Here is a 13,554-nt window from a genome sequence, read left to right on the forward strand (position 1 = left end):
TACATTACTGATTATCACAACCAATCATATTGCTCCATTCATATTTATACAGCTGTGCCTGTAAAGTTCACTAATTATCCCAACATGTCATCACAACCTTACTTTGACAACCAGACTAATTGTGCCTCATAGTCCAGCACAAAAACTGTTTAGTAAAAACAACAGGTTTTTAGATTTTAGTACAGATTTAACAAACAGGATATAACATGTTAATTAGTGAGCTTCAGAGCTGAGGTGGGTGGATTATGTTTCCTGTTCACAGAGCAAAGCATAGTGATTCCCTGTGTTTGTGCTAAAATAAACTTCATATTCACAGTACACACATGAGAGTGAAAAAAGAGCTTCTGGTTTTACCAGACAATCGTACAAATTAATATGCTTAAAATTGTAATACTATATCGTCAATTATTCCGCCAGTGGTCGTCTGTTAGCTAAATGTCTAATTATAATTTACAAATAATACTTAATTATTACGGGTGTTGTGGTCCCAAGCCCCTGAAACAGGTTTAGACATATTCTCACAGGTGTGTGGGGAAGAACCAGCTTTGCTTTACTGACCTCGGTATTAATTACACTGTTAACGTGTGTGTTACTGTGGTTAGAAGAAGTGCTGACTAACCTGCCACACCATGAATACTAGAGGCGTTATTAACAATAGGATTAACATTTACGGTTTCTCTAAAGTCCTAGTAAATCATGGTTGTAAGCACAACACCAGCACCCTCACACTGGATCAGCGAAATGGAATTCAACCATCATTCAGTTGAGTGTTTACATCATCGTAATAACTTGATATTACCGTCAAAATAGCTGAGGTAGGAGACTCTGAGACCACAACTGGTTCAAGGTGGTTACTTTTTCAATGATTAAGTTTATATAACTCCAGATGAACCATCCCCACATCATCTTCTCCAGGCATTTGCTGTCAACAATATTCTCTGTATCGTTTGGCCAGTTAGTACAATTGCAAATATATTAAACTCATATCTTGTTTGATGGTCATCCTTTCTCCACATAATTCAGCTTTCTGAGAAAATGTTGCCAGATGTTTGATGCGTGATGCTACATTAACTATTAATAACTTAAACTGAAATAAAACATCTGGATTTCCAACTTCTATTTGTTCCCCCAGGGCACTAGTCGCCATCAGAGTTCACCTTGTCTGCCTGACAGATTAACAGCTTATGCGTCAGGAACGCCTCCACATCTGCGTACACTTCACAGCCCACCCCCACCCCTGCAACACCTAATGTCCCTCCCCCCTGTCATCTCATCAACCCCTCAATAAGCTTCACTTTTGATTGACATGAGGAGCAGCCAATCAGAGTGTGCGGACTGGAAAACTGGTGATATTGTTGCTGGATGTTATTTCACTTAAAACTAGGAGCCACAACAAACACAGCTGAACTGATAAAAAACTAAAAAAAATACACTCCATTGCTTTAAAAATTAACTGTAGTTACAGTGCAGCTGTCAAAACAAACCACACATCAGCCACTCAAACAAGTCACAAAACACTATTCAACACTTTTATACGCCGAAAGCTTTTTAATATCTACCAAATAATTTCCTCGATATTTCATGAAAGGTCAAATGTCAATTGGTTCTAAATGGGAATTTTTTTTTGCAAATCCACAGCAAGGCAGCTGACCTTTTAATTTAAACTTTATACTAATAAACATACAAGGAATTAATATTTACTTGGTTTGGATGTAGTTGTTTCTTTAAGTGATTTCTCATGCTATTCTTACCAAATCCCTTAACTACAGAATTCATTTTCAGGAAACGAATAATTAATACTAAATTATTAGAAAAATCCAGACATGAAAATTAAGCATTAGTCATGAGGACACTTTTACCTTTACTAAAATAAATAAATATATATATTTATGTATATTTAAATATAAGTAATTGATCATTTTTGTAGTTGTTGCTAGCACATGGTAGCCTGGATGCCAGACGAACTTAGCCCCGCCCACAACATTTTTGGTCGGCAGTTCGGTCTGGAGTCGCTCCGTTGGGAAAAAATGATGCCCGACCTGGCCAATCAGATTGTCAGGGCGGGCTTTATACGATGATTGACAGATGATCAACGGTAACGTAATCAACCACGTCATCAAAGTGCCCTTGGGTTGAATTCGTTTTCAACAAACATGCCTGCCGCTGGCGAGCTGAGATGTGTAGATGCTGCCATAGAGTCTGTTTTAGAAGACATCGACAGCGCATTCAGTTTGAAAGAGGAACACAGAACGTGGAGGCGACGCCAGAGCACCGCGCTAATCCCTATCCCCCCGGCGCTTGGCTGTTCACAACGGACACTGAAGCGACGCTGAACCGCCGGGCAGCGCTAATAATATCACCCGTTGATCCAGTAGATCGCTGCTTTGTGCCGGTCACACCGGAGGCTGAAGCACCGCGCTGCGCCAAGGCTGCCTCGCGGTGCTTCAGCCTCCGGTGTGACCGGCACAAAGTTTTAACATGGGAGTGGATGGGAGCCAGCTGTTATTTAAGGTTTGGCGCTGCGCTGAAGCGTCCGGTGTGAACCCGGCGTTAGTAAATAACTCACAATGCGTTGCTTAGCATACGTCACATACTACGTTGCTCTGATTGGTTGTAGGTCTATCCAATTGAGCGAAGAAGAATTTTACTTCCTGGTCAGTTGAAACACGCCCCATAATCACAGCCCAATGGAGCGGTCTCAGACTCACATTCTGACTAGAATTGTGAGTCTGACAACGTCAGGCTAAGCACATGGAGTAATCGCAACTGGTTCTGGGCAAAAAGCAGGAAAAGCAAGGTTTATTTTGAGTTTCCAGTTTTTGAAGACCTACATGAAACACAACAAGCACATTCAAAGTTGGCTTCCTCTTGCTGTTGATATTTCTGTGAAGGCTGCATATTGCCTCATCAAAAGCAGTAATATCACAGCATGTGTTTTTCATCAGTGGTCAAAAGAAAAACATCTGGTATGTACATGTTGCACCTGTGGCCAAAATCCAGAAAGGCAACATGTAGAGCAGCTTGTGACTGTGTTGATAGATAATCTCTAAAAGCCAGTATGTTTTCTACTGGTGACAAAACTCACAGGCTTGTTGTCTTCATCTTCTGACGACTCAGAGATCTCCTCCTCTTCCGGAAACTCCACATCTGACTCTCCGGGTGCGATGGGAACAATGACGGTCAGGTTTGGGTTGGTCATGTAGCTGTCCTCCTCTGGGATGATATATTTATCTCCATAGCATACAAAAATTCCACCATTGCTCTCCATGTGATTGCCAACCAGCTTGATGGCCTGACTGGCTTCCCTATCCTTCTGCTTGTCACGCTTTGAGCTGCGGTTAAAGAGTCTGCCAACCCTTGTGGCCAGCCAGGAGACACCGGACTGGATACGGGCGATAGCGATCTGGATGTTATTCAAATCGCCATCTTCATCTGGAGCAGAGAGGTTGTCGGAGCTGAAGGAGCTGAGCAGCAAGGCCAGAAAGAGATTCAGCACCTGTTTACAGACAGATGTTATGTTACATTACATTGGATTTGGAGAAATGATCCGATGATTATAACTTATGACCACCTCATCTGGCTGTGTTTACATTGGGTGTATGTCCACAGTCACCTTTCTTCACAAAACTGAGAATGTTTAACCCATAGGCTGAAGTATAACCAATGCATGACACCTACACATGATATCCCACACGTTTTGTCAACACTGGAAAATCCAGCTTTGTCAAAACAAGAGGATATTCTACCAAACTGTGACACTGGTGCTTTCAGCGAGAATGAAATGAAAGTATTCCAGTTTCCAACTCCCATGTGATACTCTGTATATTTGTGATCTATGTGCTCTTTACCCATGTGCATGTGTGGTGTGGTACAGTTGCTAAGGATCAACTTTAGCCACTGAGCCAGTCAGAGAAGGAGAGCATGAGCAGATGATTAGTGATGACTGCCCTCCGACCTTCTCGCCCGTAAGCATCCTGGATAATCCCTTGGATAAACAGCTTTCCCACGATACATGTGCAGAGAAGGTTTCTGTCCTTTAACTCCATAAGGAGCACTGTTGTGATCTGGTGTTTGCCCTAAAAAGGCAATACGGTCACTGAATGTGTCTGTGTCCAGCAGGTGTATAACAAGACCTGCTGTTAAGGTCATATCATCACCCATGACATTAAATTGTCATTGCTGCTGAAAAGATAGAGTTAAATCTACAGTGGTGCTGGAGGTAGAAAGATGATATTCCACTTCACAATTCAATAAGTGCTATCACTTTAGGGATGCAGCTTCTCCTGTCCAGTTTGGGCCATGACATCAGCCATAACGCATTTTTTCAAAAAAATGGGAGATGTAACACATTTAACGTAATTTTTCAAACAATGGACATGGATGTTGTCGGCTGAAAAGATACTGTTGCTCACATAGACGGTCTATAAAGATGGACGACGCATCTCCACTTCCTGCCATTATGCAGAAATGAAGCTTAAACATCCCGGATACAAACGCCACCATCTTGCACATTTGGAACCAGAGACTGCACAGAAACGGCAGAAGTGAGGTCCTGTCGTATGCTCGACCAATCATGAGTCAGTCTCAGCTATAGGGTTGGGGTAATGTGTGTGTGCGTGTGTGTGTGTGTATGTGTGTGTGTGTGTGTGTACGGGTGTGTTTGTCTGTCTGCGAGGCAGAAAACCTAAAATGTAATATGACAGCACCCACCAAATGTTGTTGCCAGACAAATTATCAGTAGATACAGAACCTATTATAACCCGCTTCTCTGCTTCCACATTGTAGTTCAAATATTTCTGTCAGTAGATGTGCATTCGTAGAGTGACAGTCATCATCTGCACAAAGACCATTAAAAATATTAAGCATTTATTGGCCGGGGGCATGCTGGACTGCTGACAGGTGTTTGAACAATATCCGACATGAACTACACACACAAAGCCTTGTTGCTCCACCAAGGTTTTAAAACTGAGATCATGATCGTGATTTTAGAACTGAATTGATTGTGGTGTAGAGAATGCTCATATTTATGTGTATTGTAGTATTCTTATGTTTCTCTTGTTTGGATCAAGATCATGTACAACACTACACATATTAATCTCTGACTATTTCCTGTTAGAGGGAAAAAAATCTGAACTTAACCTCACTTTAAAGGAAATTATCAAACAAGATAGTAACAATATTAAAATAAAAAACCTACTGTATGTGATTTTATATATTTAATTAATGAGCACTAAAACAATGCCACACTTGAAGTAGAAGACATTGACTATAAATACATTCTGCAATCGGGGACTCTTCCGGAATCTGTTCTCATTAACGTTAGCTTACAGGACACAGCTGGACAACAATTCGCCATATGGGTGGACAAATACGTATCCTTGCTATGTGACTGAGTGACGGCTGTTGTGTACAAACAGAATTGCCCGACAGATTAATCTTCTTTTTTTTTTAAAAGAAAAGGCTGCATGCAGTGATGTACTGGCTGCGTTTCATCCAGTGTAAAAAACCTATACCTGGAGCTACATTGAGAACACTCAGTGACCTTGGCTGATCTTTTGAACAATACCTAGGTCACAATTTAACCCTGTGAGGCTTAATTATTGTGCTGTGGATAAAATATCCAACCCTGTCGACACGAGGCTACAGCAATGCTGCTGCTGCTGCTGCTGCCGTACAATGTGTATATTGTGGCTAAACTTTGCACGACAACAAATGCAGATAATACGTATGACTAATATGTATGACTAAGAAGGGACTACAGATGGTTTATCTGTCATCCAGACTTGATCTGTTTGGAAGCCTGCTAATGCTAATCTGCAGGACAGTTAGCATGATGCTGTGACATAACCACATCCTCTGTGTTTAGTGTGTGTTTAAAACCATTGTAGCTAAACAGTAGCAGGGTTTGCAAGTTTTGTCACAATGAGGCACCAAACACCTTTTAAGTAGGTCCCATCCTCCTGAAATGGAATCACTAGTTCTCATTGGGGCAGTGCAAAATCTTTGGTCTTTTCATCGAATTTTTTGACATTGAGAAAAATTCATCACCTGATTTATTCTTATTTCTAGGGCTGGACAATAAAATAGTTCAATAATTATCGCAGAATAATTTAGCAATATAACAAAAGTCTTATGCTAATATTTGTATGATGATTATGTATTGTGCAAACACAGTGAAGAGGTAAAACATAATTAATCTACATCAGATTTGTAAAATGTTTAGCTGTTTATCAAGTATTTGTCATTCCAGCTCATAAAGAAGAGTTTAAAACTGCAACCATCACTCAGTAGCAAAACTCAGTCAATTACTGTGAAATTTATCAATATCGAATAAAATGACACCTTTTTTCTTATATATTTTTGGGCTTTATTGCCAAGCCCTAGTTATTACAACTTAAATCATGTAAAAATGTTAACTTTAATACTCACCACCAAGTTCCCAATGACCATGACCAACATGAAGACCAGGATGCACAGGGGCTGCCCCGCCACTTCCATACAATCCCACATGGTTTCGATCCACTCGCCACAAAGAACCCGGAACACGATCAGGAACGAGTGGAAGAAGTCCTTCATGTGCCAGCGAGGCAGCTGACAGTCGATAGAAATCTTGCACACAAAATCCTGATAATTTTTTCCAAACAGCTGCATGCCAACAACGGCGAAGATGAAGACGATGATGGCCAACACCAACGTCAAGTTTCCCAGGGCGCCCACAGAGTTGCCGATGATCTTGATGAGAGTGTTGAGAGTGGGCCAGGACTTCGCCAGTTTAAAGACCCGTAACTGAGAAGCAAACAAGGTGTAGAAGATGACTGAAGTTGCATCTTTACAGGAAACTGTGTCTGATGCTGATGCTTGATTGTAAAATGTTTTAAACTTGCAATTGTTCAGTCCTATTGAATTCTCAACCAATCCTCAGTCTAAACAATATGATTCATTTATGTAGCCTATTTATAAAACTAATGCAAAAAAAACCAGGAAAATGCAGTGCTATAATAACATAAACAATTACTTTACTATAATAAAACATGTCATCCAATCGTAAACCACATTTCAATCACTCTTGGTTTGACATATTAATAACAGAAATATGAAGTGAGATGTTAAAGAGTTAAAAACAGTTTTTTGTATGCCTTAGTGAGATATAAATGTTATTTTACCAGTCTAAAGGATCTGAGAACAGACAACCCCTCCACATTGGAAAGACCCAGCTCCATCAGACTGAGGCAAACGATGACACCATCAAAGATGTTCCACCCCTGTTGGAAATAGTAGTAAGGGTCCATGGCGATCAGCTTCATCACCATCTCTGCTGTAAAGATCCCTGTAAACACCTGGAAAACACAAATAAATTATGGATTATACTTCTGTGTAGGACTGACTACCCTGATGTGAGCATTTACAATTGCTCCCTGGTGAGTGTGTATCACACTGAAGTTACACCACTAAAACCCTAGGTAATGGTGGGGTTTCTATGTCACTGTGTGTATTTGAATCAATGAAACTGATTAGATCGGATGGAAATTTGAACAAGAACATATTGAGCAAAGGTTAATTTTACTAAAATGTGACTGAGTTGACCTTTGGCCTTTTGGATATGAAATGATGTCACTTTGTCACATTATCCAATCAACATTTGTCTGAACATTTGTCAAAATTAGTGTTAACTCATAAGTTATGGCAAAAAATTTGACATCACAGTGACCTTTGATCTCAGATTTGTATCTACCAAAATCAAATCGGTTCACTCAAGAAATAACCTCACTGCATTCCTGAGATATTTTGTTCACAAGATAGGCAGAGCAGGACAAACAACCTGGAAACATAATGCAGAGGCATAAAAACCATAGAGCAATAGAGTGAATACTACTGACAGATTAATTTAACAAATAGTTCATGAAAATAATCAAAGGAACAATCCCTGTGACAATAATCCGAAAAATAAATTGAATATAATAAAACAGGAGGTGAAAGGAGGGGGCATCTCAATAACTATAGATAAGAAGCAGAAAATGGCTGGATGGAAATCAAACAAAACATCAAAAAATATCCTGACTGAGTCACAAAAAGTAATCACTTCCGACCAAATCCATGAAACAGATGTGAACAGACTTTGAGGATATGCTGAAGCTGACAAACAGGCATACAAGGAGTGAAAAAACAATCTGCTTGGTGGAAGAAAAATTAATACAAATTATTTATTCTATGTTTCTTCTTGTAAGTGTGTGAACTTGGACAATGTCAGGGTCTATTATTTACCAGTAGAGGGTGATAAAAAGCATGAGGGAACCAGCTAACCTCCGTCTAAAAATACTTACACTTACCGAAGTTAATCACAAGTAGAGTATTTGACAAAGGAACAGAATGTTTCCAGCTCAATGTCACAGGCTATAAAAACACAGGTGTCTCATATAGAAATACATTATCTGAACATAATAAGTCGGCCCTCTTGACTGCTCATCTAACACCTCACAACACTTAGCATTAGGTGTGTTAAAACCTGGATATCTTTCAGCCCCTATCATCAAAACCCCCTCTTACCAGATTGCCCACTGAGAGCATGGTGTTGAACTCTTCAGTCATGGGGTAGTGCTCCAGGGCCATGAAGAGGGTGTTCAGCACGATGCAAATGGTGATGCCTAGATCTAGGAAAGGATCCATCACCATGAATTTCACCCACTCCTTCATCATCAGCCACGAGGAGCAGCAGTCCCATATCAGGTATTTCTTGGCGAACTTTAGCCAGCAGGGATGGCACTTTTGCCTCGACACCTCCAGCTCTGCAAAGAGAAACCCAGGTGAACGTTTCATCCTCAGAATTTTTGTTAAAAAGAACAAAGTTTAAAGGAATAGTTTGGGTTCTTGTGGAGAGTTGGATGAGAAGATGATAACATTTTTATGGCTGATGTTTAAATACTTCAAACAATTAAAAAAACTAAATCAAGAATAATATTTATTAAGCTTTAGAGGTTCTGGTGAGTTGATTTGATAACTTTGCCATTCCTTCCCAGTATTTGCTTACCTAAGCCTACTATTGCTACTGTTTTCAGACATGTACTCTGGAAAACTGGATCCGGACAGTTTAAAATGTTTGCCTTTCACACATGGAGAATGCAGCATGAGATTGGTAAGTTCACAACATCGAACAGGAAACTGGACAGGACCTTCACGTGAGGGGTAGCGCCTGAGTAGAACATGCATTAGGCAGAGTATGAAGTATAGATTCCACTGCAGAGTTCACCTTCTTTAAAGTACATCGGCCTAAATGTCGGCCCTTGTCGCCAAAACTTCTTGAATCTCATTGACCTTCCAAGTAGACATCTTTTTGTTGGGGTCATCGACACACCCATTCTGGATGGAGGAGATTTCAAACATTTTCCTACTGTATCCTCAGATGGGCACACAGACGAACATTTTTCCAGGGGGCTGGCAAAAAAAGTTCCGAGAAATGTCCTGAGCAACTGATTCGGACAGTTGTGTTCTCTCATTTAAGTGTTCATAGTTCAGTGAATGTCTGAAATCTGCTGGTTAGAGCCTCATATTTAAAAAACAGATATGAGAGTGCTACAACAATCTGCTCATCTAGCAAGAAAGCAAATAGGCGTAATTTCCACGGATGCCAAATAATTCCCTCGATATTGAAAAGGACTCACCATCGATGGCATCACTGAAGAAGCTGACAGAGCTCAGGCCTCGTTTCCTGTGCACTGGAGGAGGCTCGGTCACAGTTGGAGAAGGCTGGAGGAGATGTCTGGGAACTGGGTCATCTGCGTTGGTGAGTTTCTGGCACACAGAGAACATTTTACACAAAGCCTCCATCTCCCTTTTATTTAGTGAGCTGTTATTTGAGATCAATGTTAAGTTACTTCCGTATGCAAGTTTAAAAATGCTATTTGTCATGAGTTTTCCTAATTGCACATTAGCATCTATAACTCACTGTGTCTTCTCTGAGCCTCTCCATGCTGTACGCAGGGATGGAGGTGGGAGTGTGCAAGCCGACAGTGGTGACTCCATTTTGGTCCAGGGAAATGTTGAGACGACCATTGACGGTGAGGCTCGGGGTGAAGACTTGTGAGCAGTGACTCCTCAAACTGCCAGCTCTCTTCTTCCAGGGTGTTGCTGTGGAACCGGCCCGACTCCTGAAGGCCTCCCCATGAATGCTATACTCGTCGTCCCCAAAGTCTGCCTCTGAGTTGTTGCGTGCACGGAAGGTGCTGAACATGCTGATCTGGCTTTCTCTCCTCGAGCTGAGGGGGTGAGATGAGAGCGTGGCCAGCAGAGGGTGGACAGGCAGGGGAGACAGAGGTGGCTGAGGAGACACAGAGGACACATTAGCTCCTTGTCCAAAAAACGTAAAAGACAATCAGGATATTGAGTGAGGTACCATTAGCTCGTCCATTGGTTCAAACTTCTCCTCTGCAGCTTCCTCCTCTGTTTCCTCTGACAAGGTCCTGTGAGATCTTCTTCTTCTGCTGCTGTTTCGTCGTATACTTCCTGTCTTCAGACAGAATGGAGACAGCTCTGGGGACAACACTGAGTCCGTCTCCTGGGCTTGTCTCCTTGCCGCCAACTTCAAAGAGAAAATAAAATGTGTTACAGGATATTGTAATGTATGTTTTTGTTTGTCCAAATTCGAATAGAAACAGGGAAATTGTTGACTGGTTGCGATGCACTGACTCTTTGTTCTCTTCGAAGGTGCTCCATTGCCAGCTGAAACTCTCTCTCTTTCAGCCAGGCCTCAGCGATGGTTGCCTGATTCTGCTCCTCGTAGGCCATTGCCACCACTGCCAGGATCAGGTTGACCAGGTAGAAGGACCCCAGGAAGATTACCAGCACAAAGAAAATCATATAGGTCTTCCCTGCTGAGCGCAGGGTCTGAGGAAACAGACATAAAGTCAGTAAAACTGAAGGAAAAGGAAAATACTATTCTTTTAAAAAGCTGCCATTTTTGATGACACAATACAGTGTATGGTTATGATGGGAAACTGCTTACTCCATAATTTCAGACAGTTTAACAATTAAAGGTAAAGAAATCCTACAGCTTTACAATATCTATCTGAAGTAGTTATTCCGTATGAGAAGAAAATTACATGATATAGCCACGGTGTATTATCAATTTAGAGAGTTTAGCTAAAAACGTTACACATTTTTACAGCCACAGTAAGTGATATAGATAATATTGGGAGTTGATTATATTTTGCCGGACTGTGTTGTTCAGGCAAACATAATATACATGTACTATGTTATACAAGTATAGAGAGTTAATGCCTAAACTGAAGCTGGATTATTTAGTTAATCCCTGGACACAGCGGAAAAAGCTGTATACGCAACATTCTCACAGTATTTACTATTTGAAGTAATTATGGTGAAAATGTCATGTAACACTTAAAGATAGGGGTGGTAGCCTATACCTAATCCTAGTCCTGCAACATCTAGCAAGAGTTGGCAACAATATGCAACCAATCCCGTATTTCAACAAACAAGATAAAAAGTGTGTCAGTTAAATTTATGAACCTTACCTTTAATTATTGACACATCCAGACTGATACAGAACAACATTGGCACTAATGTATAAAGTTGTTTTTGGCAAACTAATGAATGTTTACCCTTTGCTGCCTTTTGGTCCTGAATAACTCTTGAGGAAAATACCTGGCTAAATTCTCCATTATGTTCCTCAACTAGTTGCGTCCTTTCGCGGCAACAGATTCCTACTGTTAGAGGTGAGGGTGAGAGCTGTGAGAGTTAGCTGAAATGTCTAACCTGTGGTTCATTACAGCCAAAACAAAGACCCTAATGAGAGAGTAATGTTTTTGACTCAAAAAAAGATGCTAAAACTCTCTCTAGATGTGAAGGAACCTGCAGATGATAATTATCTGTGGGTTGTCACTAGGATTGAATCTTCTCACACAACAGGTAGTAATTGAAAACAAATATTCAAAAAATAATGAGTAGATCAGCTTTGAAATTCTGCATTTGTTCACTTACAGTAGCTTCTTTAAATGGCCTAGTTGGATTAGAGAGTTGTTTAAATCCTGTCTGACTGATCAGGTTATTTACCTGTATGTACTACACTGCAAGATTATGTTAATCATCTGTGTCCCATGTGTTTCTCTCCAATTAACCAGGTAAACCACATGACATTTCCTTGAAACAAGATTCATTATACGTGGTTGAGTAAAAACGTGTGGGCCAATGAAAAATATATACATTATTTCTCTAGGCAAGCAAAAAACATCAAAGAATAACGTAGATTAAAACTAAATTGCACCTGATGGAAGAGTTTTTCCCAGTAGTCTTGTGTCATTAGTCGGAACAGGGCCAGAAAAGCCCAGCCAAAGGAATCGAAACTGGTGTAGCCATAGTTTGGATTTCTTCCTACTTTTAGGCAGTCAAATCCATCAGGACACTTCCTGTAAAGGACAAAGAATTTAAATGCAGAAGACAGATGCTTTCCAGACAGGACTGATAAACCAAAGCTGGGACAGATAGGGCTATGGTGGCGTGCAGGCTGCTTTATCAGAGTTAAATACATCTCCAGTATCTACATGTAGCCCCGTGGCATTTGACTCCACAGGAGAGAGAAGCGGATAAGTCAGTAAGTACATACACTGCCACCATCACCATTACTTCAACTGAAGAGGGAACTTGAAACTCACTCCAGTCAGGAGCACTATAATGCACTGGTGGAAAAAGGGATTACACCGAGCCAGATGGGTATCAAGTCGCAGTTCTAAAAAATGTCCGCTCGATGCCTCCGTTTCTGATCTTCATTGTCAGCATAGTGGCATTACAGCAAATATTTTGGTCCAGCAGCTGAGAACAAGCTGGGCTGCCATGTCAGTCTGAGTGCAGAATAATTTCATAATGGCTGGGAAACAGCTGGACAGGAGAGCGCTGCAGTGGGAACAGCTGTAGATCTCAGCGAGCGGCCAACTGAGTGGGAATGCTCAGTAATGTGCAGGAGTGAGGATAGGCTGCGTGAGGCCAGCGACATCTTCCTGTCAGGCTGTCCCCTCCCTCTGCCCCTTTGCAGTAGTGCCTGTCATCTATCTGTTCCCCTCTTTTAATCAACATGACAAAACATTAGGCAAAAATCACATCAAGATTGATTGATATTCAGTCGATCAACTGAATATTAATCTGCCCACATTTACTGATTAACCTTCTGAGTCATTTAATATGAAAAATATCAACAACCTCCTCTAGTTCAAGCTCATCAGCTATGAGGATTTGCTGCTTTTCTTTTTGTCCTATGTTACAATAAACAAAAAAGCTTATAGAAGTGACGTCACCTTGAACTTCAGGAGCCCGTGATGTGCACTGACACTTTACAGGTACAATTTTACTGTTGATTAGCAACAATGAAAAATAACATTAATTGCTATCCAATGGAAAACAACGGCTGCATGGGGATCAGTTTAAATTAAGGGTAAAACACATCTTTAATTCAAAACTCTATCTACAGCATTAAACCTTTATCCACTTCCTATTTTCTGCTACTATTTTAACCATTATTGTTCCTTTTATTCAGAATGTCGGGTTTGAGTTCAC

General features: G+C 40.8%; 1 protein-coding gene across 1 annotated transcript in view; it reads right to left on the reverse strand.

The window, feature by feature from the left end:
* The window catches only part of LOC128454988 (sodium channel protein type 4 subunit alpha B), a 36,249-nt gene that overhangs the window by 10,817 nt on the left and 11,878 nt on the right, over positions 1-13,554 (reverse strand). The window contains exons 8-16 of the mRNA XM_053438611.1: positions 12,272-12,413; positions 10,681-10,878; positions 10,388-10,573; positions 9,941-10,312; positions 9,657-9,786; positions 8,545-8,783; positions 7,164-7,337; positions 6,430-6,786; positions 3,086-3,496 (exon numbers count right to left, since the gene is read on the reverse strand). Coding sequence (XP_053294586.1) covers positions 3,086-3,496; positions 6,430-6,786; positions 7,164-7,337; positions 8,545-8,783; positions 9,657-9,786; positions 9,941-10,312; positions 10,388-10,573; positions 10,681-10,878; positions 12,272-12,413 — 2,209 coding nt within the window. The remainder of the gene's footprint in view (positions 1-3,085; positions 3,497-6,429; positions 6,787-7,163; positions 7,338-8,544; positions 8,784-9,656; positions 9,787-9,940; positions 10,313-10,387; positions 10,574-10,680; positions 10,879-12,271; positions 12,414-13,554) is intronic.

This window comes from Pleuronectes platessa, chromosome 13 (assembly GCF_947347685.1).
Source record: "Pleuronectes platessa chromosome 13, fPlePla1.1, whole genome shotgun sequence".
Classification (NCBI taxonomy): Eukaryota; Metazoa; Chordata; class Actinopteri; order Pleuronectiformes; family Pleuronectidae; genus Pleuronectes; species Pleuronectes platessa.